At 43.9% G+C, this 26497-nt stretch overlaps 1 protein-coding gene across 3 annotated transcripts in view; it reads right to left on the reverse strand.

Annotated features, from left to right (window-relative positions):
• Positions 1–26497, reverse strand: part of KIF13A (kinesin family member 13A) — a 201365-nt gene that overhangs the window by 62175 nt on the left and 112693 nt on the right. For all 3 annotated transcript variants that reach the window (XM_040967711.1, XM_040967710.1, XM_040967709.1), the window contains exons 5-9: positions 21794–21886; positions 19932–20112; positions 15363–15450; positions 13546–13680; positions 12512–12624 (exon numbers count right to left, since the gene is read on the reverse strand). In XM_040967711.1, the coding sequence (XP_040823645.1) occupies positions 12512–12624; positions 13546–13680; positions 15363–15450; positions 19932–20112; positions 21794–21886 (610 nt within the window). The remainder of the gene's footprint in view (positions 1–12511; positions 12625–13545; positions 13681–15362; positions 15451–19931; positions 20113–21793; positions 21887–26497) is intronic.

Below are 26497 nucleotides of genomic sequence, written 5' to 3' on the forward strand. Positions count from 1 at the left end.
AAGAAAGTTTCTGTTAGAAACAATTCTTTGAATGGAGACTGAAGCCTTATGATGTAAAGGCAGGACTCAGCCTCTCCTCTGTGTCCATTAACCCAAAGTGTTCTTGGTCTGTCCTTTATCAAAAGGAATTCAGTGAATAGAGAGATTTGGGCAGCTGGTCCGCTACAGTTCTAATCACTGAACTAAAAAACTCCAATAAGTCAAACTTTATTCTGCAGTACTGTCTGGAGGGGTTTGTATAGGGAAATTCTGGAGAAAGTAATTATCACTTAGATGTAACCTCCCAGACGGGCCGAAGCCCACCTGACCATTATACACTGCCTAAAGAGCACAGCATCATTGGTCAACCAAAGGAAGGTCATGAGCACCACTAGCCAAGCAGGAGTTTGGACTTGAGCTGATCACATACCTCTTGGTCCCAGTTCTGTAAGAATTGCCACCCCAACTCCTCAGGGAGCCTGGGAACTAATCATTTACTGTTGAGCTTCTTGCTCTACACTTTGCATTAAATATCTACTTTCTTCCACTACCCCAATGTCATGACTGGCTTTCTGTGCATCAGAGAGTGGACTCAGTTTTGGGAGTTCTATAACAATAGCTCCAATGAGTTTGGGGGTTGGCAGAAGGAAGAATCATCACAGATACTTTATTATTCAAGAGTAGCAGGAACTACTAAATTCATATAAAGGGGTTAACACCATAGAGCAGAGGGTTAATTTGCTGCCTGCCATACCAACAACCCATATTGGAATGTTGGTTTGAGTTCCCTTCTGACCCAGCTCCTTACTTCTGTAGAGGAGGGTGGCCCAAGTATTTGGGCCTCTGTCACCCAATATGGAGACCTACATGGAGTTCCTGGCTACTGCATTCATCCTGGTGAAAGTATCTTGGGCTAGTCTGATTCACGGTACTTCCCTCACGTGCCTGACCTAAAGGATGCATGGAGGATGGGTTTTTTTTCTGTCCTCTTCCCTTGGCACACCGTGTAGGCGCCAGCTGCAGGAGGTGGAGCTATGTAGGTACAACAGCAATTCAACTCCATGTACTTTGGTTAGTAATAAATTCATCAGAGAAACAGATCGTAAACAGAAGCCACGCCCTTTTACCTAATAGTGTGCACACAATCAAAACAATAATTCTCAACTTCTTACAATCTGCTTGGCACAAAAAAGAAAACATTTGGGGGTGAGTGGGACTTTATGACCTGGCCACTAGTGATAGCCAGTCCACGGCACTCCTACCTCATAGGTTGAACCTGCAGCAATGATTCAGGGGCTGCTAAGTCCATTAAACATGAAGTGCAATGTCTGAAAGTTGGACAACAGGTCATGCATTTTAATGGCGTTTATTCCTAGGGAATGTGAAAATGTAACAAAATGACTAACCACCGTTCCTTTTGGCACTGACTCCTCAAAGTTGACTGAACAGTACTGGGTACTGGGTACTGGGTTTGGGAATGACATTTGGAGACAGCTGTGTTTTAAGACAGAGAACTTAAACAAAGACTAACTACCTATGATGAAGTAGCACCTAGGATCAAAAAGAAAGCAGGGCCAGGCATTGGGCCTCGTGGGTAAGTTAAACTGCCTGGGTCCCATATGGATCAATTCCCAGTGCTGGCTCCTGACTCTAGCTTCCTGCCAGTGTGGCTCCTAGGAGTCAACTATGATGGCTCAAGTCATTGGGTTCCTGCAACCTGTGTGGTAGTCCTGGACTGTGTTCCTGGCTCAGGCTTCAGCCTGGCACAGCCTCAGGACATGTGGAAAATAAACCAGTGGACAGGAAGTCTCTACCTGTCCCTCTCTGCCTTTTAGAAAAATAAATACTTGAAAAAGGTAAATGCAGCCCAGGAAGAACACAAACAAAAACAAAAACTGCCCTAGTAATAATTCATTCTAAACAACTGAGATAAACAACTTAGATATTTTTTTGTTTGTTTTTCTGTATCTGCCCCCAACTATGTACCTTTCCTTAACACTGCCGATGAGATTGCTCTGTTGGAGCTGGATTTGTGACGTGACTTACTCTCATTGGTTAGCATGGAATTCAAATAGGTTCTATTACCTGTCTTTCTAAAATATTTTATTATTTTTTAAGATCATACATTTAATGCTGGTAACACTATGTATTTCTTTATGTTTCTCTCCTTGGACTGGAATCACTCTGAGTGCACAGACTATTCTGCCAAAGGACTATTTCAGTGACTAGTTTGGGGGCACCACTGCAGTTCCTTGCCAACAGAGTTCTGGATTTTTTGGGAAGCAATATCATTTTTCTGTTTGTTTGCTTTTAAAGATTTATTTATTTATTTCAAAGTCAGATATATAGAGAGGAAAAGAGACAGAGAGGAAGATCTTCCATCTGATGATTCGCTCCCCAAGTGGCCACAATGGCCAGAGCTGAACCAATCTGAAGCCGGGGCCAGAAGCTTCTTCTTTTTTTTTTTTAAAGATTTATTTTAATTTTATTGCAAAGTCAGATAAAAAGAGAGGAGGAGAGACAGAGAGGAAGATCTTGCATCTGATGATTCACTCCCCAGTGACTACAATGGCTGGAACTGAGCCAATCTGAAGCCAGGAGCCAGGAGCTTCTTCTGGGTTTCCCACGTGGTTGCAGGGTTCCAAAGCCTTGGGCCGTCCTCGACTACCTTCCCAGGCCACAAGCAGGCAGCTGGATGGGAAGTGGAACTGTTGGGATTAGAACCGGCACCCATATGGGATCCTGGTACATGCAAGGTAAGGACTTAAGCTGCTAGGCAACTGTGCTGGGCCCCTCCTTTTAACATATATATGTATATTTTAAATTTTTAAAACAATTTATTTATTTATATTGGGAAGGCAGATTTACAGAGAGGAGTCAGAAAGAAACACCTTCCACCTGCTGGTTCACTTTTCAAATGGCTGAGCTGATCCAAAGCCATGAGCCAAGAGTATTTTCTGGGTCTCTCTTGTGAGTGCAGGGTCCCAAGGCTTTGGTCCGTCCTGGACTGCTTTTCTAGGCCACAAGTAGGGAGCTGGATGCGAACTGGGGTTGCCAGGATTAGAGCTGGTGCCCACATGGCATCATGCTAGATGAGGACTTTAGCCTTTAGGCTACTGCACCACACCCCTGGGAAGCAATATCTTAAGCTAAAATCTCTACTCTCCAAACTTCTGTGTGGCTTGTAATAGCCCTAGGAACACAGTGCTGGCCAAGGAGAGAGAGGTACATATTACTAGGTAGAGCTTCCAAAAAATCTCTAGTTCTCCTAATCAAAATCAAGCAAAGAAAGAAACAAACAAAAAGTCAAACATGCAGCTCACATAAGTCCACAGTTTTCTGTCTTTCCTTGTTCCCCCTCATCTTCTAGTTTGGACCACATATGTGGTCCTGGAATGGTAGGGCCAGGTGGAGATGAGGAAGAAAAGGTGGTAGGGCTGGGTGACTTCCAAGCTTCTGCACTACCTTCTGCACACCTTGTTTCAAGAGAAGAGTGAGACCCCATCTCACATAACTGCTCTCTGTTGCACTGAAGGAACTTGCTGAAATATGATGAAATAGGTGGATTGGAATTTAGCTTCTTTTCTAGTATGCTCCCACTCCTCTTATGAATAAACAGAAATAAAAAGAAGAATCGATGGGTGTGAATTATGGAGGAAGGACAGTACCATTACATGAACAGAAAGCAAGCAGCTAAACCTATGGTATGTGACCTCCTTACCCACTGTTTTCCAGTGGTTAATGTCAACTCAGTGTTCCTCTAATGAGCATACATCCTTCCTAAACTCATTCTCATGTTACTTGGGCTAACAGTTGCAAAAACAGTTTCTCCTGAATGCTTGTTCTCAAGATTTCAGTGTCACAGAATTCTGCCATCAAATTGTTGTCTTAAGCAGCTGGTTCAAAGTCTTTGGAAGCCACACTTGCTCCCTCTATGCAATTCCTTCTGTCTACCTGTGAGTCAAATGAAGCTCACCTGTCATCACCTGGAACTGGAGTGTGGGGGGCGTGAGAGGGGGTGTACTGAGTTGTTGGATAACCACTCCCCTCTCAAGTCCCCATAAAAGTCCATGATGGGGGAAGGGCTCTTTCTCGGTCACGTGCTTCTCTCACGCTCATGCTCTGATGCTAGGCGTCCCCAGGACCAGCTTGTTCTCTGTCTTCCCATGAACAGACTCCGAGGACAAAGGTAGCCCCTGAACATGGCTCATGTTTGTCTGTATTCCTCACCTTGAGCTAGTCAGTGAAGATGCAAATGCTAAGATGCTTTGTGTTTTTAATCTGCATACTTTCGAATCCCAGGAGAGGTGAGGCCTAGCATTAATGGAATGTGAGCAGAGAAGCCAGGAAAAGGCGCATGTGTGCAGCTTTATAAATGTGTCCAGGTTGCTCACTGCACGTCTCTTAGGATAATTTCTATTACTGAGGAAGCTGAGACAGAGAGGTCTTCAGCTTAAGGGACTGATCTCACAGTGATGACCATTTGCTCCTCTCAGGGTTTCGGTTCAGACTGGATTACTACTGTGACTTTTCCTTGCTAATTGCCGTGATCTCCAGATGAATGGTGCTTAGCCACTTGCAGCTAGTGATTAGGGAAGTGTAATAATTAGGACTCCAAATGTGCTGGTGGGTCCTAGGTAATGGGACTCTAGGAACTCTAGCTTGCTGTTGCCACGCTTGACTCATAAAGACTTCTTAGTACATCCTACTCTTGTGTCTGGCATAATCGCTCTCACACCTTGCAACAAAATCAGTCCAGGGAATGAAAACTTATACAGGATTCACTCCGCCAAGACCTTTGAGGTTTTGGAGCTGTGAACCTCCAAAGGAAGGATTTATATTTACTCTTTTCCAAAACTGTCTTGGGCTCCTTTTCCTCCCAGGGAAACATGCAGAACTTAGTATTTGCGCAAATACTTAGAGAAAGTTTGGGGTCACCTTGTCACAGTTCCCAAAGCATGTGTCCCAAGGGACAGATTTTACTGTCTTTTTAGTTAACTGCTAATTGCAAAGACATCTGTCCAGGTGTTCATTCACCTGCTTCGTTCCTGGCATAGGTAAGTCATAAATTACCAAGATTTCTCACACTAAGTAATGGACAGATGTTGATCATTTTTATTCTCAATACAAATTCATCCTTGGTGATGGAAGCAATATCCATTTACAGAGAGGTTTCCTACTGTTATCAGATATTTATTTATTTATATGAGAGGCACAGCAAGAGAGAGGAATTGATCTTCCATCCACTGGTTCACTCATCATATGATCTCAACTGTCAGGGCTAGGCCAGGACAAATCAGCAGCCAGGAACTCCATCTAGTTCTTCCACACGGGAGGCAGGTACCCAAGTATTTGGACTATCATCCATTGCTTTGCCAGGTTCTGTAGCAGGGAGCTGGACTGGAAATCAAGCAGCTGTAACTTGAACTAGTTTGATAATCAGATGCCAACACTGCCAAGTGGCGGTTTAATCCACTGTGTTGTAATGCCGGTGCTAAAGTGAGGTTTCTGAGAAGAAATAAAAACTAATAGAAAATACTCAAGAACAAGGAGGGACTGAGTCATATGGGATATTAGAAACACTATGCTTATAAGTTGTTATACTATACTAAATTACACAACAGATTCCTAGAAGAAAAGCATATGCATACCTCTAAAGCAACTGTTTGGAAGAACCCATTTGTGAACTTTTGCTGTTAACCACGGCAACAGAAGTGAAAATGAGAATGGGGAAGGACATTCACAAGATGACCACAGTTTGCATTTAGTGACCAGCCATGGCTGAGAATACAACAAAACCATTCTCAACATCTAGGGGGCCTTGGAGACTGCTCCGAGACCTGGAGAAGCTGAAGATGCCAGCCCAGGGGAGCAGTAAGGCTTCTGTGTGCCACCTCCATCCCACACACGGGGCAGTAGCCCAGGGCTGTGCCACAGGTGGCCTCTCTTTGTAAGCGCTGAACATGCCTTGGCAGCACAGCTACACGGCAATTTGACTCTGCAAACGCAGGGAATAACGTGCGCTTTAAGGCTCTTAAGAGCTGCAGGAGACCTAAACCCATAGCCCATTAAGTAGACACTGACGTCTGCGTGAAGTCCTTGACAGGTTTGCTTAAGAGGATTATCAATGCTGCATTCATAGAAGCACATCTCAGGGGCAGAGGGAGCCCAGGACACACGCCAGGGGTTGCCTAAGCCTGAGTGTGCAACTGAGAACTGATCTTTTAAAATACTGCTTATTTATTTATTTGAGGACATAGTGACAGTGAGGAGAGGGAGAGAGGAGAGGGAGGGGAAGGGAAGGAGGACAGGAGGGGAAAAGATGGGAAGAGCTGAGAGGAGGGGATGGAGAAGGAGGGGAGAGAGGGGGGAAGGGAAGGAGGGGGGACAGCAGAAGAGAGGGGGAGGGGGAATGAAAGGGGGGAAGGAGAGGAGAGGGAAGAGGTGAGAGAGGATAGAGGCATTGCTTCAGTCCCCAATGTTCAAGCCTAGGACTAGGCCAGCTGAAAGCCAGGATCCAGGAACTCCATCTGGGTCTCTCATATGGAGCAGGGATCCATGTACTTGCTGCCAGCCCAGGTGCATTAAAAGGAAGCTGAATTGGAAAACGGAGGCAGAAAATTTGCTTCTAGAAACTACTATGACATGTGGGCATCCCAAGCAGAAGTTTAAACCACTGCACCATAGCACTCACTGTTTTTCTTCCCCTTAAATTATAGAGTCGTGTTCCTTCCATCTTCCCTGCCTTCCTCCCTTCCTTCCTTCCTCTGAAAGGCAGGCACACAAAGATCTGCCTGCTGTTTTACCCCTGAAATGTCCACATCGGTCATGGCTGGCTGGGTCACAGTCAGGAGCCTTGATCTCAGTTTGAGTGTCCCACGTGCATAGCAGGGAACAAAGTCCTTGGGCCATCATTTGCTTTCTCTCAGGATGTACATCATAGGAGGATGAACTGGAATCAGAGTGCCCAGACTTGAGCCAGTTAGTCAGATGCAGAGGTGAGCCAAACACCTGTCCTGTGAGCTGATTTAAGACTCAGAGAGCCATTTACAGAACAAAAAAGTAGCACTTCCAATGCATCATTTTTCCCTTACTTTACCACTGAACAGTTGTATAAATGGCTTCCTATGTGCTAGACCCTTTTGTAAACACTTTGCCAAAAGCAACTAATCAAATCCTCATAGCAATCCAACTCATAGGATGGTTTCCACAACTGCATCTTTCAGATGAGGAAACCGAGGCACAGTGAGATCATACAGCTTGCTTAGATAGCCAAAATACTGCCTTATCTCCCTTGGGCAGCCCTGCCTGTAGACAGTAAGCTCCCTTGTTCCATGGGAGGTATCTCCTGGTGAATGCCTGATACTGTAGCTAACATCAAATCCTAGATATACCATGTATATTTTTATACACACACACACACACACACATACATATATTCACACACATCCACCACAATTGAGGTCACCAGTGAGGCACAGAAAGAGATTAACAACAATAACTAATAATGAAATAGAACAATCACAATATTCCTTAATGAGAACTAGGCAACTGAGGTCTCTCTCTTTCAAAATACCATGCTGCACATTCCGCACCCTTCTAATGGTGATGTTAGATGACACAATGCCTGTGGGAGGAAACACAGTGAGGTGGACAACACTGGCAGGGTTGCACAGTGTTAGGTTATAATATAAGGATCAATTGACCATAGCAAGCGTTGCAATACCACAGCAGTATGACAATGCTGGACAAACAGAAGATTCATATTCTGGGCTAGGCGACATGAGCTTTCACCAAACTACTCAGAGCGGCGTGGAATCTAAAACCTACACATTAATTCCAGAGTTTTCCATTTAATATTTTTGGACTGTGCCTGACCACGTGAAGTGAAACCAGGATAAGGGAGAGCTACTGTTCAACTCCCCTGGCCCCGAATGAAGCAACGTATCCATTCCAAAGGTCTTCTTTCCCCACTTCCTGAGGCCGGAGTCCCTTTGTTCTCATGCCAAGGCTTTATTCAACACACATCTGCTAAAACAGATCCAAAAAGCACAGGCCCATATCTTCAGTGTGAAACACTAAGATCACATGAGTCTTTTTAAAAATTTTTTTCCTAGGACTGTAGAAATTGTCATATTTTATTAATTAATGTTTTTTTAAAAATTATTTTTGATGGTTTTTACATAGTTGATTAGGGTGTGAAGGGTCAAGGGCTAGAGAAATGTGCGTGAAACCATTGTTTCCATATTCTTTTTTCCTTCCTGTATCTTGGGGAGGAGGGGAGATAAGAGAAGACACACCCAGTCTCCCATCCCATGATCCCCAATGTGGGGTACACTCCAAGGGTCCTGAGTAAGTGGTTTTGATAGTTCAACACTTCTGAACTGTTAGTGATCTCAGCACTCCAAGTATGATGAAATCTCTCCACTATCAACTGGATGACATAGTCTATTAAAGAGGCAGAATTAGAGAAAGAGAAAAAAGGAGAGAGAGAAAATCTTCCTTCCATGCTTCATTCCCAAATGGCTGCAGTGGCAATAGCTAGGGGTGGGCTAGGAGCCCAGCACTCCCAATCCAGGTCTCCAAGATGGGAAAAGTAGCCCAAGACTTGGGCCATCTTTTGCTGCTTTCCTAAGTTACCTTAGTAGGGAGGTGGATTAGAGTGGAGCAGTATGGATTCACACCAGCAACCATGTGGAATGCTAGCATATATGTAGAACGAAAACGAAAACAAGAGAGACGCCTCATGCAAAGTGGGCTCTCCAGGTCTTCACTAGTCAGGAAAACCCTCCTGCGTCTGGGCAAATTGAGATGTGGGAAGTATTACTCTACCTACTGCAATGTCTAATTCTTTTTTTTTTTTTTTTAATTATTTTTATTGGAAAGTCAGATTTCAGAGAGGAGAAGAGACAAAGATCTTTCATCTGATTATTCACTTCCCAATTGGCCACAATGACCAGAGCTGAATCGATCTGAAGCCAGGAGTCAAGAGCTTCCTGACCGCAACGGCAGGAGCTGAGCTGATCCAAAGCCAGGATCCCAGAGCTTTTCCAGGTCTCCCACTCGAGTGCAGGGTCCCAAGGCTTTGGGCCATCCTCCACTGCTTCCCCAGGCCACAAGCAGGGAGCTGGATGGAAAGTGGGGTTTGCCTGGGATTAGAACCGGTGCATTCCATTCCTTTTATTTATTCTCAGCACATAAACTAGTGCCAGACACACAGGAGAATCCTGGGCTTAATGGACCTTGGAAGGATTTCTTTATCCTTGGATTGGCGTGATACGATAGCATTTCAGAACTATTGAAACATTTAAGCAGAACCCTTAGAGCATGCTCCACATTGGGGGGCCATTTCCCATTTCCAGGTACTGAGGCGGTTGGGAGGCTGGGAGTGGCCTCTCTCCTTATCTCCTTCCTTCCCCAGATACAGAAGGATGAAAAAGTAAATTTGGAAACAATGCATTCACTCACTTTTCCCTAACCCTTGATCCTTCTCATCCTGATCAAGTGTAAACACCATCAATCAATCGATCATGGACTTTTCTTTATGCTACTTAATAACTCCAAGCACCAGTTTCCTTGTCTTGAAAATATCTGCTATGTCCCCAGAAATACAAACATCTATCACGAGCCAACGGAGCACATAAATGGTTTCTGAAGGTTATCAATACCTAGGACCTATCCCACACACCCATTTATGAAAGACCTACAGCATAAATTAGGAGACACAATGGGATGTTGAAAGGACTCCATGCAACTCTCAAGTCCTTATGGACAAAAGTCGCTGGCTAGAGAACTGAACCATGCTGTCACAGGCCATGGGGGTAATCCATGCAGGGCCACTTCATCGTATAGCATCTAAACATGAGGGGGCTTGTCCACTCTGGGATAAAAGTATTCAACAGCTTCTTGCTGGGACATGGAGAGTGGCCCTGCCACAGGGAGTAAGGCGGCTGGTTCTGAGTTCAAACCCTAGATCAGTATTTGAGAGTGTGGTAGTCTGAGACACACAAGGCAACAGAATACCTTGCCTTGGTATTCTCATCTCTAAAATGGAAATAAGAATCCCAGTTCCTGATGCTGATGTGACAATCAGGTGAATCATGACATACGGAGCATGCAGAACAGGGCCTGGCACTAGCAAGAGTACTGGGAATCCACGTCAGTCTATGTCAAGGCCGGCCACGTGCGTGCACCGTCAGTTCTCACACAGTCCCAGCACAGATGTGTGGTCTGACAAGCCCAGGAGAGTCAGAGGGTAGCTCGGCTCAGCAGGAATTAGGAGTGCAAATCTCATCTTTGGTATCTATTCACTCACTCTATTTCAGCATTCCTGTGGCTTGAACTAATTTTGGAACACAGAGCTACATGGGGGCATGGGATCCTGCAATGCCTCACCACGAAACAGAGTGGAATCCTTTGTTATCAGAGCTGGAGACAAGATGACGGGAAGATTAACTCCCTGAAGTAGCTGTCCTTCCCTGTGAGTGTGGCTGTGTCTGTCTGACAAAGGGACGCACTATTTTACTGTTAATTTCCAACTCTGGAATTTCCCAATTCTAACTTTCATATACTACCACCAAAATGTGCTAATGTTTTCAAATACAAGCTGTGTCAACATATTCTAGAATACATTCCCTGTTACTCTGTGCTAATTAAATCCCAAGCCATGACTGCTCAGTGGGAAAATTGACAAAAAAAAAAAAAAAAAAAGGTCTTTTTGTCTGATCTTGGAAAAGTGATACAGACTGTGTTGGTAAAAATAACAGATATGGAGCCCGACGTGGTAGCCTAGTGGCTAAAGTCCTCGCCTTGAACGTGTCAAGATCCAATGTGGGCGCTGGTTCTAATCCTGGCAGCCCTGCTTCCCATCCAGCTCCCTGCTTGGCCTGGGAAAGGAGTAGAGGAGAGCCCAAAGCCTTGGGACCCTGCACCCATATGGGAGACCTAGAGGAAACTTCTGGCTCCTGGCTTCAGGTTGGTTCGATTCTGGTCATTGTGGCCGCTTGGGGAGTGAATCAACAGATTCCTGTCTCTCCTCCTCTCTGTATATCTGACTTTCTTTTTTTTTTTAAGATTTATTTTTATTTATTTATTTTTTTATTGGAAAGGCGGATATACAGAGAGGAGAGACAGAGAGGAAGATCTTCCATCCGATGATTCACTCCCCAAGTGAGCGCAACGGCCGATGCTATGCCGATTCGAAGCCAGGAGCCTCTTCCGGGTCTCCCACGCGGGTGCAGGGTCCCAAAGCTTTGGGCCGTCCTCGACTGCTTTCCCAGGCCACAGGCAGGGAGCTGGAAGGGAAGCGGGGCTGCCGGGATTAGAACCGGCGCCCATATGGGATCCCGGGCGTGCAAGGTGAGGACCTTAACCACTGCACCACCGCGCCGGGCCCATATCTGACTTTCTAATAAAAAGAAATAAGTGTTTTAAAATAATAACAGTTGTGATAAATATTCAGTGTTTGCTATATGCTGCACGTTCTCCTAGGAATGCCATGGGCAGTTAATCCCCAACAACCCTGTGAAGTGTCATTATTATCTCCATTTTCCACATGAGCAAAACGAGGCTCAGAGCAATGAGATCACTTGCCTTGGACATACACTGTAGGAAGAAGCAGAGGCAGGATTAAACCCAAGCACTCTGGTTTGAGTGTGCATTCTTAAACACAAACCCCGCCACTTACTCATGCTGGAAAGCAAGGACTCCATCCTACCATGAGCCAGGCTGGGACACTCTCTACCAAGTCTTTCATTGGGGCCCCCACTGCATGGACTGCCCAGTTTTCCTTGGTCTGCCCAGCAAAGCCCTGTGCATCTCATGTCTTCCTGCTTTCTTTCACTTTTATTGCATTGCTGAGCCCATGGCAGGTACTCAGGCAAATGGGATAACCTTGAGAAGGGAGACAAAGCAAAATTTCTTTCCAGAATGAGCTCTTTAGTTAGTTGAAGATGTAACCTAATTGACAAACTCGTGATCTGTACTTTATCTTACAAGGCATTATATGAATATAAGGATATTTAGGTGCCTTTTTTTGGGGGGGGGCAGTATTACATCACGTAGCTTTACTAAGCAAACCTCATGTGCCTTAATGGAGTCGGGCGTTTATTGATTTATTTGAAGGGTAGCTACAAAGACAGAGGGGAGGAGAGACACAGTTCTTCCATATGCTGCTTCATTCCCAGCAAATGGCCACAAGGCTAAGGCTTGTTGAGTCAGGTATAAGCCAAGAACCAGAGGCTTCATCTGGTATACCTGCGTGGGTAACAGCAGCCCAAGTCTTTGTGCTTTCCTAGAAGCATCAGCAGAGGGCTAGATAAGAGGTAGGACAGCTGGGACTTTAACTGGCATCCACGTGGGATGTCAGTGTGGCAGACAGTGTGCCACAGCACTGACCCTAAGGCCGATGTTTTTCTTGAGTTTGCTCCACAGACTCTGAAGCACCTGTGCATCAGGACCATCTGACCCTTTTCATGCAAAAAGAAGCCAAGAGCAGGATGCTGCCACGTTGTCTTTGCACCAGCCACCTTACTTGTTGATGTTGCTGCCTTCCTTCAGTCGCTCTCCCGCGGCTCCGGTCTTGGACACTCTTTCGCTGCCCGCCAGGTCGACCAGGCTGACCTTACTGACTTTCTCTCCTGAGTTCTAGTTGTGGGACACAAGAGAGACGCAACAGACATCAATGCAGAAACCATCGGAACATCTGCCTCTAGGTCAGCAGTTTAACAGACAGCAACCCCAATATCCATCCCACTCTAGTGCAGCAAACTTCTCAGGATTTTCAGCAGTCAGAATCACTCAAACTAGCAATGAATTTCACTGTCAAAATTTATGTTGGTGTGTAAAGCAACCGTTTTTTTTTTTTTAAGATTTATTTACTATTATCGGAAAGTCAAAATTACATAGACAAGAAGAGATATTTTCCATCTGTTAATTCACTCCCCAAGTGGTCACTACTGTTAGAACTGAGCTTATTCAAAGCTAGGAGCCAGGAGCTTCCTCCAGGTCTTCCACATGGGTGAAGGGTCCCAAGGCTTTGAGCCATCCTCTACTCCTTTCCCAGGTCACAAGGAGGGAGGTGGATGGGAACTGGAGCAGCCAGAACATGAACTGGCACCCATACAGGATCTTAGCATATACAAGGTGAGGATTTAGCCACTAGGCTACTGCACTGGGCCTGGATCACTTTGTTTTGCGATTGGATATCAAGAACACCTGGCTTTCTAGAAGTCAAAAACTCAGACGTTATATGGGGCCAGGAGGAAATAATAGGGTATGAGGCTCCTTGCACAGTTGGATTAAACCTTTCTTCTGGAAAGCATTCTTTAGGTCAAACGTTTTATACTCCTCAATGATGATGCAGAGTTACTTGTTTGAGGGCAATTTCAATATGAAATGACATGTATTCAAAGCTATATAGCACTATCATCACAGAAGTTTACACAAGAAATCATATATATGATCTCACAAATGAAATGATGTAAGGAAAGCATCTCCTCTAGCTAGAACCCAGCCATGAAATACCTCACCCCGTGGACACTCTGCTTCCTCCGCCCAGCGCCTTACCCCGGACTGCAGGTCGTAGAGCGTCTGCGTGATTATGATATTAAACACAGCATGGGAGCGGCTGCTCTCTTCATTCATGTTGGTTGCAGCGACCGTCCGAGACTTATTTCCCTCCGACATCAACGATTCGATATCCTAGAGTCCGAGCATAAGGAGCACTCTCTGAGCAGCACACCAGGCATGCACACTCCTCAGGATCTGCGAGAACCTTCTGTATAAACCTCCTTAACTCTCCCCTAACAGGTGTAGTTTCAGCTTCTAGCTCGCTCAGTTCTACTGGATCCAATGTTTCCCCATTTCTTCTTTCCAACTCCAAGTGTCTCTACGTTTGTCTGTTAAGACCCTGGCTTTCTTTTTTTCTTTGAAAATTTCCAGGAGAGCTAGTATCCACTGCACACTTCACACAGTAACAATGTTATAGTCTGAATGTGTCCCCTAAAGCTCACGTGTTAGAAGCATAATCCCAAATTCATGTTATTGCCATTTGGAGCTGGGGGTCTTAAAAGGCAGTTAGTATCAGATGTGGTCATGATGCCAGGAAGGTATCAGGACCTTTAAAAGAAGAGACGGTGCGTTTGCCTCCGCCAGTCACACAATGCCTCTGCCATGCTGTAATGCAGCAAGAAAGCCCTCTCTAGGTGCCAAGCAGGTGCCTGGCATCAAGCTCGTTAACATTCCAGCCTCCAGAACCAGCTTTAATTCTTCTTCCCTGTGCCTATCAGCGCAGAAGAGCCACCTGTCACCTGCTTATTCACTTCTGACTTCCTATACCGTGGTGCTCCATGGGTAGGGGATTTGTCTTCATCTCTGTTCACCTGATGCTACAATGCAACGCCTGGAATCCCATGGAGTCTCAGGAAATGTTTGCTGGATGATCCTTGTGAAAGAGAGATTTCTGGGATTTTGTACACAAGGATGCTCCGAAGCCCATGGAGGCCAAACACCCCTCTCCAGATCCGGTAGGAAGCAAAGCTGGGATGCAAATCAACAGCTCCTACTAATTAGTTCCTATTAATGAATGCCAGGAGGCATGGACCCGGACTCAATCATGCTAAGAATCAGGACATTTGTCAAGGGGTGGACTCAGCATCCCTAGGTCAGAAAGGCTTCCACTCACTTCAGCACCTGAGTATTTTTCAAATGATGACTGTGCCCTATTTATCATTGAGCAATACCATATACGTCTTCATTTAAGTGGCTGGACAGAGTTACCTCACAAATCAATTTTGGGTCTAAAAAATTGTAATGGGGTAGCCACATTAAAGATGTAGGGATCTTTCCACTGATTCATTCTACTCTTCAGTACGAAGACAGCAGCTTGTGTTGCGAGTGTTCTAATGCAGTGGCTATAGAAATGAGCACATGACGTCCAGTCACGCTGAACAGGGCATCAATTTCAAGGAGCAGGGAAACAGGCCAGTAGAAACAGCAGTGATGTCAAGAAACAAAAATCCCAGAAGAGAGAATGGTGACCAAGAACTGTCCATTAGGAAAAGCTGAGTCAACTGCCAGGCACTGTTTGGCTGATCAGACGCGTCTAGGACAGCATCATTGGCAACCCTGGGGAGATCTGCTTCCCAACAGAACAATCTGGTGAAAACATCTATCAGGGACCCTGAACAACTACACAGCAAACAGCATACAGTAGGCAAAAGTGATGGCCCTCTGTCATGGGGGCAGGTGGGTGCTGGGTCTCTGGGAACATAAATGGTACCAATAGGGTACAGCATTCGCACGAGAGACATTCAGTAATATCATCTGCAGGCTTGGATTTGCAGATGGCTTTCAAAATGACATTTTAAAATAATCACACTTACCTCAAAACTAGTGACGGCCAGTTGAGATAAGCCATCTACGTATGGTCCCAAAACTTTATGCTCTCGAACTTTCAGAGACTGTCTACTCCTTTGGGAGAAGAGGAAAGGAATAAATGAATCAGACCAAATTTGGAAGCTTTTCTTTCTTCTTAAGCACCCAGACACTGACTGCAATTACAAAAAGGATTTTTTTTAACTGATCAAAAATATATTCTAAAAACAAGTTTATTTGGATTAGCAAAACAGCATTCCATATGAGGAATGTCTTTTATACTCTGATTTCTATTTAAAGTAATGTACTATTTAAAAAGTTCTATCTCTAGTCCTAAACTAAACAACCAGCACACAGAACTAGGTTAGGCTAACTTGTTTTAACAGATGAACCTCAGTTTCACAAAGGGAAGGAAACAGTGAAGCAAAGAACAAAGATATAATTTAACCTTGAGCTGAATTTCTTCAGAAAGTACCTTCTCAATAGTGTCTAAAAAATTCTGAATAATGCAAAGAAAACTGAACCATGCTGAATCTACTTTTTCAAGCTGTGTTGATCTGTGCCGTTTCTATGCTAACGATTTCATACAGACAACGGGAGCACAGCACAGAAGTTGCTTGTAGCCACTGATGTTTATTCTATATTTAGACCAGGTTCTGAGTGAAGGGCTCTCTTCTAGAATTCTCAAAATGGCAAATCTAGTTTGGAACTCATCTGAAGAGCTTTTCAAAAGACAATCAAGGTTAAAAGCATGGCTGTGTATGTTTCACCAGATTGCGTGTGACATTGTTTTCATGGCACTGAATCATTTTTTTAAAAATTTATTTATTTGTTTGAAAGTCAGATATACAGAGAGGAGGAGAGACAGAGAGGAAGATCTTTCATCCCATGGTTCACTCCCTAAGTGAGCGCAACTGCAGATGCTATGCCAATCCGAAGCCAGGAGACTCTTCCGGGTCTCCCACACGGGTGCAGGATCCTAAGGCTTTGAGCCGCCTTCGACTGCTTTCCCAGGCCACAAGCAGGGAGCTGGATGGGAAGTGGAGCTGCCGGGATTAGAACCGGCACCCATATGGGATCCCGGGCTTGTTCAAGGCGAGGACTTTAGCTGCTAGGCCACGCCGCCGGGCCCAACATTAATCATTTTTCAAATGAAGAATCAATTCTGGGCATCTCTCAAATGTGGAAAAAGGAAGAGTCACTCAGTGTTTCCAAAGTCTTGGTGGTGCTCTCTAAGCACTTCAGTTTTCCCACTTAACCCCACGTCCCTACAAAGTAGATAAACTAACTTCGAGGATGAAGGATCAATGTGATGATGAGCAAATCTGCTGTACCCTAACCAGGGACAGACCATAATGCATGTCTTCAGGAGAGCTACCTGACATACACAAGCCAGCACTCAGGCTCCATCTGTCCGCTCAGCCAGAGACAGTAACTCTACTGCCATTTCATATGCTTGTGATAGGGTCCAATATGGAATTCATGCTCACTGCTGGCAGTCCTAGAAACTCCTACACCTGCACATCAAGGGCCCTGCACAACAACAGTGACAGAAGCACTGTAATGAGAAAGAGTGGAAAGTTACCAACACCGGGGGTAAGCTGTTAAAATGGAATGCTGAACAGCAGCAGAAAATAAAGGTACTGTTTCTCGAATGAATGACACATTGAGCAGAAAAAAGCAAATCACAAAGGATATATTAAAACTGAGGCCATTACTCCCCCCGGAGAACGTGAGTTAGGATGGGGGCAGTCCATGCCAGGCAGCGCTACAACACCTGTGGGCCTCATGTGAGCTAGATCAGGGAAAAGCCAGGCTGGGCTGAGTGCTCCTATTGGTGCAAGCATAAATCAGAGTGGGGGTGTGTTGGTTGGGTTTTGCTGCAACATCAGATGGCAGAGGCTGGCACTAGGCGCTAATTCTGTCCAGATAAACTGCAGAACCACCTGGAGAGTACATAATCTGGGAGTGGGTTCAGTTGGGAAATAGTGGGCGCCTAACCTCTGTGGTTACCATTCCCACTGGAGAGCATGAAAACCAGAACTGGGGCAGACCTGGCTAGACAGAACAGTACCCGCCAGCACGTAAGTGGGCTGGATGGCGGGGCTGGTTGGGTTGATCTAGGCTTCAATGCCCATCAACATGTACGAGAGCTGAATGGGATGTGGGACAGACCAGATCAGTCTGCTATACATACTGGCAAGTACAGGAACCAGGGTAGGGGGCAGGCCTGGTGGGGGTTATTGTGGGTTGCTCCAACTAGGCTGCAGTTCCAACTGGTTTGTGTGAGGGCCGAGTGTATGGTGAGCACAATCAGGCTGGACTGCAACACTCATTAGTTCATGTGGAAGACAGGGCTGGAAACAGAACTGACCCAGCAATTTCAACAACCAGCATGTGCATAAGCTGATTGGGGCGATGGACTGTGCTGGACCCTTTACTGGCAACTACACATAAGAAATGGGTCTGGGATCATTTCAGGCAAAGTTTCTTTGGGGATCCTTCCAACTGAACTGTTGATCTCAGAACCACAACCATGAAGAGAATTGCAGGTTTCATGGACTGACCATGGAATGCAAGTGTCAAAGCTGGGCCTCCTCAGAGACTCAGATGGAGCAGCAGACAGCATATCCAGGAGCACATGCAGGATATGGCAGTCCATCAGAACCTGCAGCAGACATCTGGTACCACAACAGAGGATGGAGGACAGAACAAATCGATCAATTAGCCCAGCCATGTGTTGGCAGTGAAAATCTGGACAAAAGGAGATTGTAAGGTGTACTATGTCAGCCAGTGGATTCTGGAGAGATTTCATTGTGCCAGGAATAGCAAGACTTGCGGTAATTTGGAACTGTTGAACTATCAAGGTCACTTCAGCAGGATCCTCGGAGCATGCCCTATGCCGGGGACCTGGGATGTGTGGGAGGCTGGGTGGGGCTTCTCCCTTTATCTCCCTGCTTGCCCCAGATACAGAAAATAGTAATAATAATAATAATAATAATAATGTGGAAGCAATGGTCTTACCCTTCCTCCCCCCCAAAAACACAACAAAAGAAACTGAGGCCATTTATACAAAGTCAGAAATTATACAATGTTATTCCTAAATGCTACAGAAAAGGAAGATAATGATAAACATAAAACTCATCAATAGTAGTTAACTTGTGGAAATAAAAGGAATAGAATGGGATCCAAGGTGAATGTATAGAAGGCTTTAAAAAACACTGGTTATGGGCCCGGCGAGGTGGCGCAGTGGTTAAGGTCCTCGCCTTGCATGCCCGGGATCCCGGCAGCCCCGCTTTCCTTCCAGCTCCCTGCCTGTGGCCCGGGAAAGTAGTCGAGGACGGCCCAAAGCTTTGGGACCCTGCACCCGCGTGGGAGACCCGGAAGAGCCTCCTGGCTTCGGATCGGCATAGCACCAGCCGTTGCGCTCACTTGGGGAGTGAATCATCGGATGGAAGATCTTCCTCTCTGTCTCTCCTCTCTGTATATCTGCCTTTCCAATAAAAAAAATAATAAAAATAAATCTTTATATAAAAAAAAAAACACTGGTTATATTCTAATTGAGCCAAAAAAAAAATTCTAATTGAGCCAAGTAGTGAGTTGGCAGTTACTGATTTTATTATTATTTATAACTTCCAGGTGTTAAATCCTTTCCTATGCATTAATTAATAACTCTTCAAAGTAAAAATATTTCTTACAGTTATAACTCACTTCTTGATCCCATAACTTTGAATCTATACCTGTGATTTATCTAAGATTTTTGTGGACTTCCAAGGTCTCTGAAATGTTACCTGTTATAAAGTTGTTAAAATAATTTAAAAGTATATTTCAATAACACAAGAAAGTGTTCATTATGTCAGAAGGAAAATTCAACACGAATTGAAGGGCTGTATTTACAAACTCAGAGATTAGACACTGGAGCAAAATGCCCCAAGTATTAACTGTGATTATTTTTGAGTAATGGGCTTATAGGTAATTTACTTATTTTTTTTACATTTTATATATTTTCTAAACTTATATAAAAATATGCACTTCAAATCAGTACAATTTTTAAAAAAATTGACGTAAAGTAAACATTACCCCTTTTTCTTTATGGATCAAAAGTATGCATGCCTGAATTTCACCATTTCATGGCCTATTACGAAATCAAAGCATCCACAGGTGCGGGAAACTCAGGGCCTGGATCCTTTAGAAGCTCCTTACAGGGAAGGCACCGACTTGCCAATCAGGATGTCTTAATCCCTCAACCATTGTACCTTCAACTTAGAGCTTATGTCAAACTTCACTGCGAGGATCAATGCATCCTCTATGAACTCCATGTTCACAATCTGATGCAAAAAGAATTACCTATAGAAAAATAGCTTTTTAGATGGCATGTATGGATGTAAGAAAGCTCAAACATGAAAATGGTCTAAACTGTACAGTATGGTGGAGCTGTTATTGGGCTTCGGAGTAGCTAATGATTTCTATGAGCAGTGACCAAGGGTTCAAATACATATATTCACTTGCAATTTTAATTTTAGGATCCTTTAAAGAAACTACCTTGACTTATAAACTCAATTTCAACAAGAACTCACCCTTTGGGGTCTAAAAGATCACGAACTTTTTCATTATAAATTTCCATATAGGACACTTCGACTTTAAAGGTGTGTGACTCATTTTGCTCCAAAGAGATTCTTTTGAATAAAGCACAGCAGAGCCTTGGAATGAGGCCCAACTGCTCGGCGTGGCCCATCATGGAGAAGGATTTTCCTGAACCTGGAGAAGAACAAGCAGAAAGAAGAAAGGGTAGTAGAGAAAGCACATTTAGCACCAGAATTGCACGACTTTTCATCATTTAAGAGCCAAGGTTACTCAGCATGAAACTGACAAACCTGATTCTCAAAACCAGTTCTTGCATGTCATGGCTGTTGGTCCTTCATTACACACAGTCTTCAGTGTCATGAATGTGTATAAGTACAACCATTCTCCATTGCTTTCCCAGGAAACAAGCAGGGAATGGGATAAGAAGTGGAGCAGGGACACGAACCAGCTCCCAGGTGGGATCCCAGAGCATACAAGGTGAAGATTTAGCCATTGAGCCATTGTGCTCCTGGCTTCAAATCAGCTCAGCTCTGGATGCTGCAGCCATTTGGGGAGTGAACCAGTGGATGGAAGATCTTTGTCTCTATCTCTCCTCTCTGTAAAATGTGCCTTTCCAATAAAAACAAATCTTTAAAAAATACAAATGTCACCTTCAAAAGTATGTATCATAAAATTTTAATGATACATTATTAAATGATATTAACAATATTTTGCTGCTATTTAAAAAATGTTTTTTTTTTTTTTAAAAATGACTTGTTTACTTGAAAGACAGTTACAGAAAGGCACAGGGAGGGTGGGAGGAAAGGAGAGGCAGAGGGGGAGTCCTTCCATCAGCTGGTTCACTTCCAAGGTGGCCACAACTGCCAGAGCTGCCCCAGGCCACAGACAGGGGCCTGTACTCCATTCAGGTCTCCCACATGCGCGGCAGGATTTCAGGCTCTTAGGCCATCTTCTGTTTTTTTCTTTTCCTCAGAAAAATTAGCAAGAAGCTAGAATGGAAGTGGAGCAGCCAGGACTTGAACTGCACATGATGCCAATGGCACAGGAAATAGCATAACGTGCTATACCCAGATGCTGGGTATGGCAATTGTACTTTTATAATTGTATATGTTATATATATTCTATCTCTTAGATATCCTATGATTTAATATTAGCCTGCACTGTAATTTAGTCATTCTCATCTTACAGCTGAAAAATTTCACAACAGTGTGTTAAGCATGTTGCTAGCTGGGCCACTGGGCTCGTTTTGTTGTGCTTGTTTCAATTACCTGTTGAACCAGCTAGGCTTTCATAATTTATCATGACTTTTATATCCTATTAAAAGTCCTCAGTAGAGGATGATACTAAGAGGTTTTTTTTTTCACTAGTAACCAGTAATTATTTTTCTGCTTCAAATACGGGTTAAAAGTATAATTTAGGAAAATGACACTTAATAGCTTGAAACTAGCTTTGTTCATTAATATAGAAATTACTCAGTTACGAAAAACTGTTACACCTTCAACAAGAGGCTGAATTTGGACTTTCTTAATCAGTGAGATCCAAGTCAGAAACATACTCAAAGTTCTACTTTCTTTTCTTCCTTCCCCCACCTGGTTATTTATATTTATTATTATTGTTATTATTGTAAATGCTTATTTGGGGGCGTGGAGAAACAATGGTCTTCTATTAGCTGATTCGTGCCTTAACTGCCGGTACCAGTGATAGCAGGGCCATGCTAAAGCCTGGGGAACTCCATCTGGGTCTCCTGAGCGCCTAAGCAGCTATGGTCACAATTCCACAAGGCCTGCCCCTCCATTTTCAAGCCTCAAGCATGCACCCTTAAAGTCACTGAATGTAGACAAGAATAAATTCTTACCTGTCTGCCCATAGGCAAAAATACAAGCGTTATAACCCTGAAAGGCTTTCTCAAGAATCCCTTCCCCAAGGCACTTGAAAACCATTTCTTGACCTAAAAAGACAAACAACAATGCAAAACTAAAATAAGGCAATGATTTTTATTTCTTGACATGTCTGCATTAACATCAATATTTTATGCATCTGGTAAAGCAATAAAAGCAAACTGTGTGCCTACTATGTACAGGTTGATGGACTCAAGATCTTTTTAAAAATTTTTTTATTATATTTTTGACAATCTTTACATAGTTAATTAGGGTAAAAAGGTTCAAGGGCTATAGGAAAGTAGGTAAGACTATTATTTCCATATTGTTTCCTTCATGTATCTGAGGTAAAGAGGAATATTGAGAGAGAAGCCCCACCCAGTTTCCCACCCACCCCAAGTCCCGGATGTGGGGCATGCTCTGAGATACTTGCTCAAGTAGTTTTGATAGTTCACCAGTTATGAATCGCTGCCAGTCTCACCACTCCGAGCATGATGAGGTCACTGAAGAATCCACTGATTGACATAGTCCATCTTAGAGTCTCTATTTGCCCAGTATTTTGCTGCCAACATATAGTTGAAGTGGTTGATTGACTTGTTCTGTCTTCTGTCTTTTCTTGGTTAGGGTTCTGACTCCAGCATTTTGATTGGGGAGATCCCCAAAGTAACTTTAAGATATTCCCAGGGCAGATTCTCGTGTGTTCAAGCAAGCACAGGACCCAGCACAATCCATCACCCCGATCAGCTGGAGGTTGCAATTGCTGGGTTGGTTCTGTTTTCAGTCCCAACTTCCACTATAACCAATAGGTGTTGCAGTCCAGCCTGGTTCTGCCTAGCACATACTTGGCCCTCATATAAACCAGTGGGAGCTGCAGCCTAGTCAGTGGAACCCACAATAACCCCCACTAGGCTTGCCCCCTACCCTGGTTTGCCAGTATGTGTAGCAGACTAGTCCAGTCTGTTCCACATCCCATTTGGCTCTCATACATGTCAATGGGTATTGAAGCTTAGTTCCATCTAACCAGCTCAACTATCCAGCCCTCGCGGATGTTGTTGAGTGCCTCTCTGTCTAGCCACCCCAGCCCCCGTCCTGGTTTTCATGCCCTCTAGTAGGAATGGTAACCCAAGAGGGAAGAGCCCACTATTTCCCTCCCATGTCTCTCTCACTCAAGGTTTATTCACTCTTCAGGTGGTTCTGTGGTTCGCCTTGACAGAATTAGCCCCCAGTGCCAGCTTCTGCCAGCTGATGCTGCGGCTAAGCCCAAACAACCCTTACCCACTCTAATTTATGCTTGCACCAGTAGGAATAATCAGCCCAGCATGGCTTTTCCCTGATTTAGTCCACATGAGGTGCACAGGTGTTGTAGCCCTGCCTAGTCTGGTCTGTCCCCATCCCAGCCCATGCTCTCCAGTGGGAGTAGCTGCCCAGCAAGGGGACACTCCCATATTCCCCCTGCCGGTTCTGTCCCCTCCCTTCCTGGTTCTCACGCATGCTGGTTGGGTGCTGTGGTCACATCTGGTACAGGCAACCTCACCCTGGCATTCCGCAATGTGCAATGGTTTTTGCTGCAACCGAACCTGGCCCGACCCACACACTGTTCTGGTGTTCGGATTTGCCAGTGGACTCAAGATCTTTATAATACATAGTTTTACCTGCAGTTTAGCACCTAGATACACATGTGACTCCACACTCTCTTCCTGAGACATTTCTCTAGGTATTCAAGCATCCCTCCCATTGCCAGCGGAAAATATCAAAGCATCACCAGATTTGAGTTAGTGTCTTCTGACACAGGATCAAAAATGGCACTAAACATCACTGTCTTCTCTCCCCACTGCATCCAGAGTTTCAACAAGCAAAGCTAATGCCACTCACGTTTTGGTATTTCCCCTCAGCACCTAACATGATGTTGTATTCATGTCAAGTGCCAAGAAACGGCCCACAGCTGTTGATGGAATGACAACTGTGGCTGCCATTAGTAGACTCACAAGCATCATTGGCAGGTGGGCTCAGGGACAACCTCTTGTGGACAAATCCATGCACCACACCGTAGCTCTGAGGGGTATTTAGACCTTTCCTTTAGTACAGCAGAGCATCATGGAGGAGTCAAGAGGAAATCATCGGAAAACAGTTGAGGAGGCATTTAGCACACTTTTGAAATTGATGAATTTCTTTCCTTAATTTTTTTTACTCTTATTTGCATTATACAGTTTTGCAGCTATCAGACTTCCTCCATTTTCCTCCTTCCATCTTCTCCCCTCCCCACTGTCCTCTGCATTTTTATAGTCCTTCAGCATTTTAAAGTCCTTCAGCTGCATTTATGAACCCAACATTCTGTTCTTTCTGTGTGTAGTGACATTGTAGGTATAGGCCATGGCAGAGCAACTAGTATTTTGTTACATTTAACAGCTGGATTGGGTCCTTCTTTGATTGGGCAGTAGAGATGCACACTGCAATTCTTTTCTTTCCAAGTATTCTAGTCTCCATTTTACACCATTCGTTTATGACACGGTAAGTGGATACTTGTTTACCTATATATCTTTTTGTTTTGCATTTTTCATGAAGGTTGTCTTAAATCAGAGAACACAGGACATCTGCACATCTGGAATTGGCTTATTTCACTGAGCGTAATGGTCTCCCAACAAAGTTAGGACCACTTTGTTGCATTTCATCCTTGTTATAGAACTTCATTCTTTTTAATGGCTGAGAAGTCTCATGGAAGAGCCAAGGTGATAATGTGAAAACACTTGAGGAGGCCTTTACTATGCTTTGAAATAGATACATTTCTTTTCCTCTTTTTTTAATTATTTATTTATTTGTTTGACAGAGTCATGGAGAGAGGGAAATGGACAGAGACTGAGATCTTTCATCCACAGGTTCACTGCCCAAATGGCTACAACAACCAGGGTTAGGCTACGCTGAAGCCAGGAGTCAGGAACTCCTTCCTGGTCTGCAACATCGGTAGCAAAGATTCAAGCACTGGGCCATTTTTTGCTGTTTTCCCAGGTACTTTAACTGGCAGCTGAATCTGCAGTACAGCAGCCAGGATGGGAACTGTATTCAGATGGGATGCTAGTATCACAGGAGGCCATTTAACCTCTTATCTCCAAGTGATGAATTTCTACATTCTCTACCATCAAGAGGATTAAATGATATTCTTTCTCTGTGCTCGTGTAATCCTGGGAACACTCACTCTTACGGAAGCATTTGCAGCAATGGCGGAGTGAAGCATTCATTTTCTTCATGGAGGTCAGAGACTACAATCTGTTTATCCTTTAATTTCAGTGCACAGCACAAAATGCTTTGTAAGTGTTGGCTGATGGTATGAGTCAGTTAAATCTTTTTGTCCTACACAACACTTGAAAATAATATAACTCAAGCTTTTGGTTTTACTTTTATGCAAAGGCAGATGTGAGTTTAAGACCCCCTGTTATATTACAATATATCAAGACTGCAGAATGATCTTAAAAGTTGTCAATATGAAAACAAGAGATGATATTTTCAATGAGAAGGCTGATGCCACTCACGTTTTGGTATTTCAAACACACAAACACCAACTTTTGACCCCTTAAATTTTAACGAGTTGATGAAACAAGGGATTTTCATGAGCTGTTTGGGGGAGGAAAGTGGATATGGCAGTCCTTAAACAATACCCGACAGTATCTATCACAGGGAATAGTCCCACATTCTCCGACCTGCGATGAAACACTTCTATAAAGTGCCCTGTTGTTATTTATGACAGTGGGAATCAAGTTAACACCCATCAGTACGAAAGTGGATAAATCAAATCCAACTGTTTATATGATGCAACACTACACAGTATTAGGGAAAAAAAAATACACCTATGTGTAAACAGTGCTAGAATTTTAAAAGATTATTGAGTGAAAGGGAAAAAGCCATATATTCACAAAAGTACTACAAACGTTGTGTGTGTGTGTGTGTGTGTGTGTGTGTGTGTGTGTGTGTATGAGTGTGTGACAGAGAGACAGGTCACACACATGCAATGATGTGTAAACAAACAGATGATACACACATATGTATATATATAAATCAGTATGATGTGTATATGTACACTTGGAAAGAAATAACAAACTAAGATAATCTTATCTACTTTAAAAATAAATTTTATTTTGTTTATTAGAAAGACACAGAGTTAGAGCTAGAAGGAGGGGGAGACAGAGAAAGACAGAGAGAGAGAAAGGGCAAGATCTTCAATTCACTGGCTCATTCTCCAAATGACCACAACAGTTGAAGCTGAGCCAGACTTAAGCCAAGAGCCTGGAATTCTCAGGCTTCCCATGCATGCAGAAGGGCCCAATGACTTAGGCCATCTTTTGCAGCTTTTCCAGGCTCATTAACAGGGAACTGGATCAGAAGTGGAATGAGTCAGGACTCAAATTTGTGCCCATAAGAAGCCAGCACTGCAGTCAGTAGTGCCACATCACTGCCCCCATCTTATTTTTCTATTTCTGATTCCTCTCATCAAGCACAGAGCCTGGAACCTAAGAAATATTTATAGCATGTTGATGGAAAACATTTCTTAAATGAGTTAAATAATAAGAGTATTTTCCAAGGACACAGATTGTTGTGAAGATGACCTAAAGATAAGCATCCTGAGAAGAATAAAATATAACCAAACTGCTTTTCACTACATTTATATTTTATATTATCATTATTTAAAGATT

The sequence above is a fragment of the Ochotona curzoniae genome, unplaced genomic scaffold (genome assembly GCF_017591425.1).
Source record: "Ochotona curzoniae isolate NIBS_2020 unplaced genomic scaffold, NIBS_Ocur_1.0 scaffold_461, whole genome shotgun sequence".
Lineage (NCBI taxonomy): Eukaryota > Metazoa > Chordata > Mammalia > Lagomorpha > Ochotonidae > Ochotona > Ochotona curzoniae.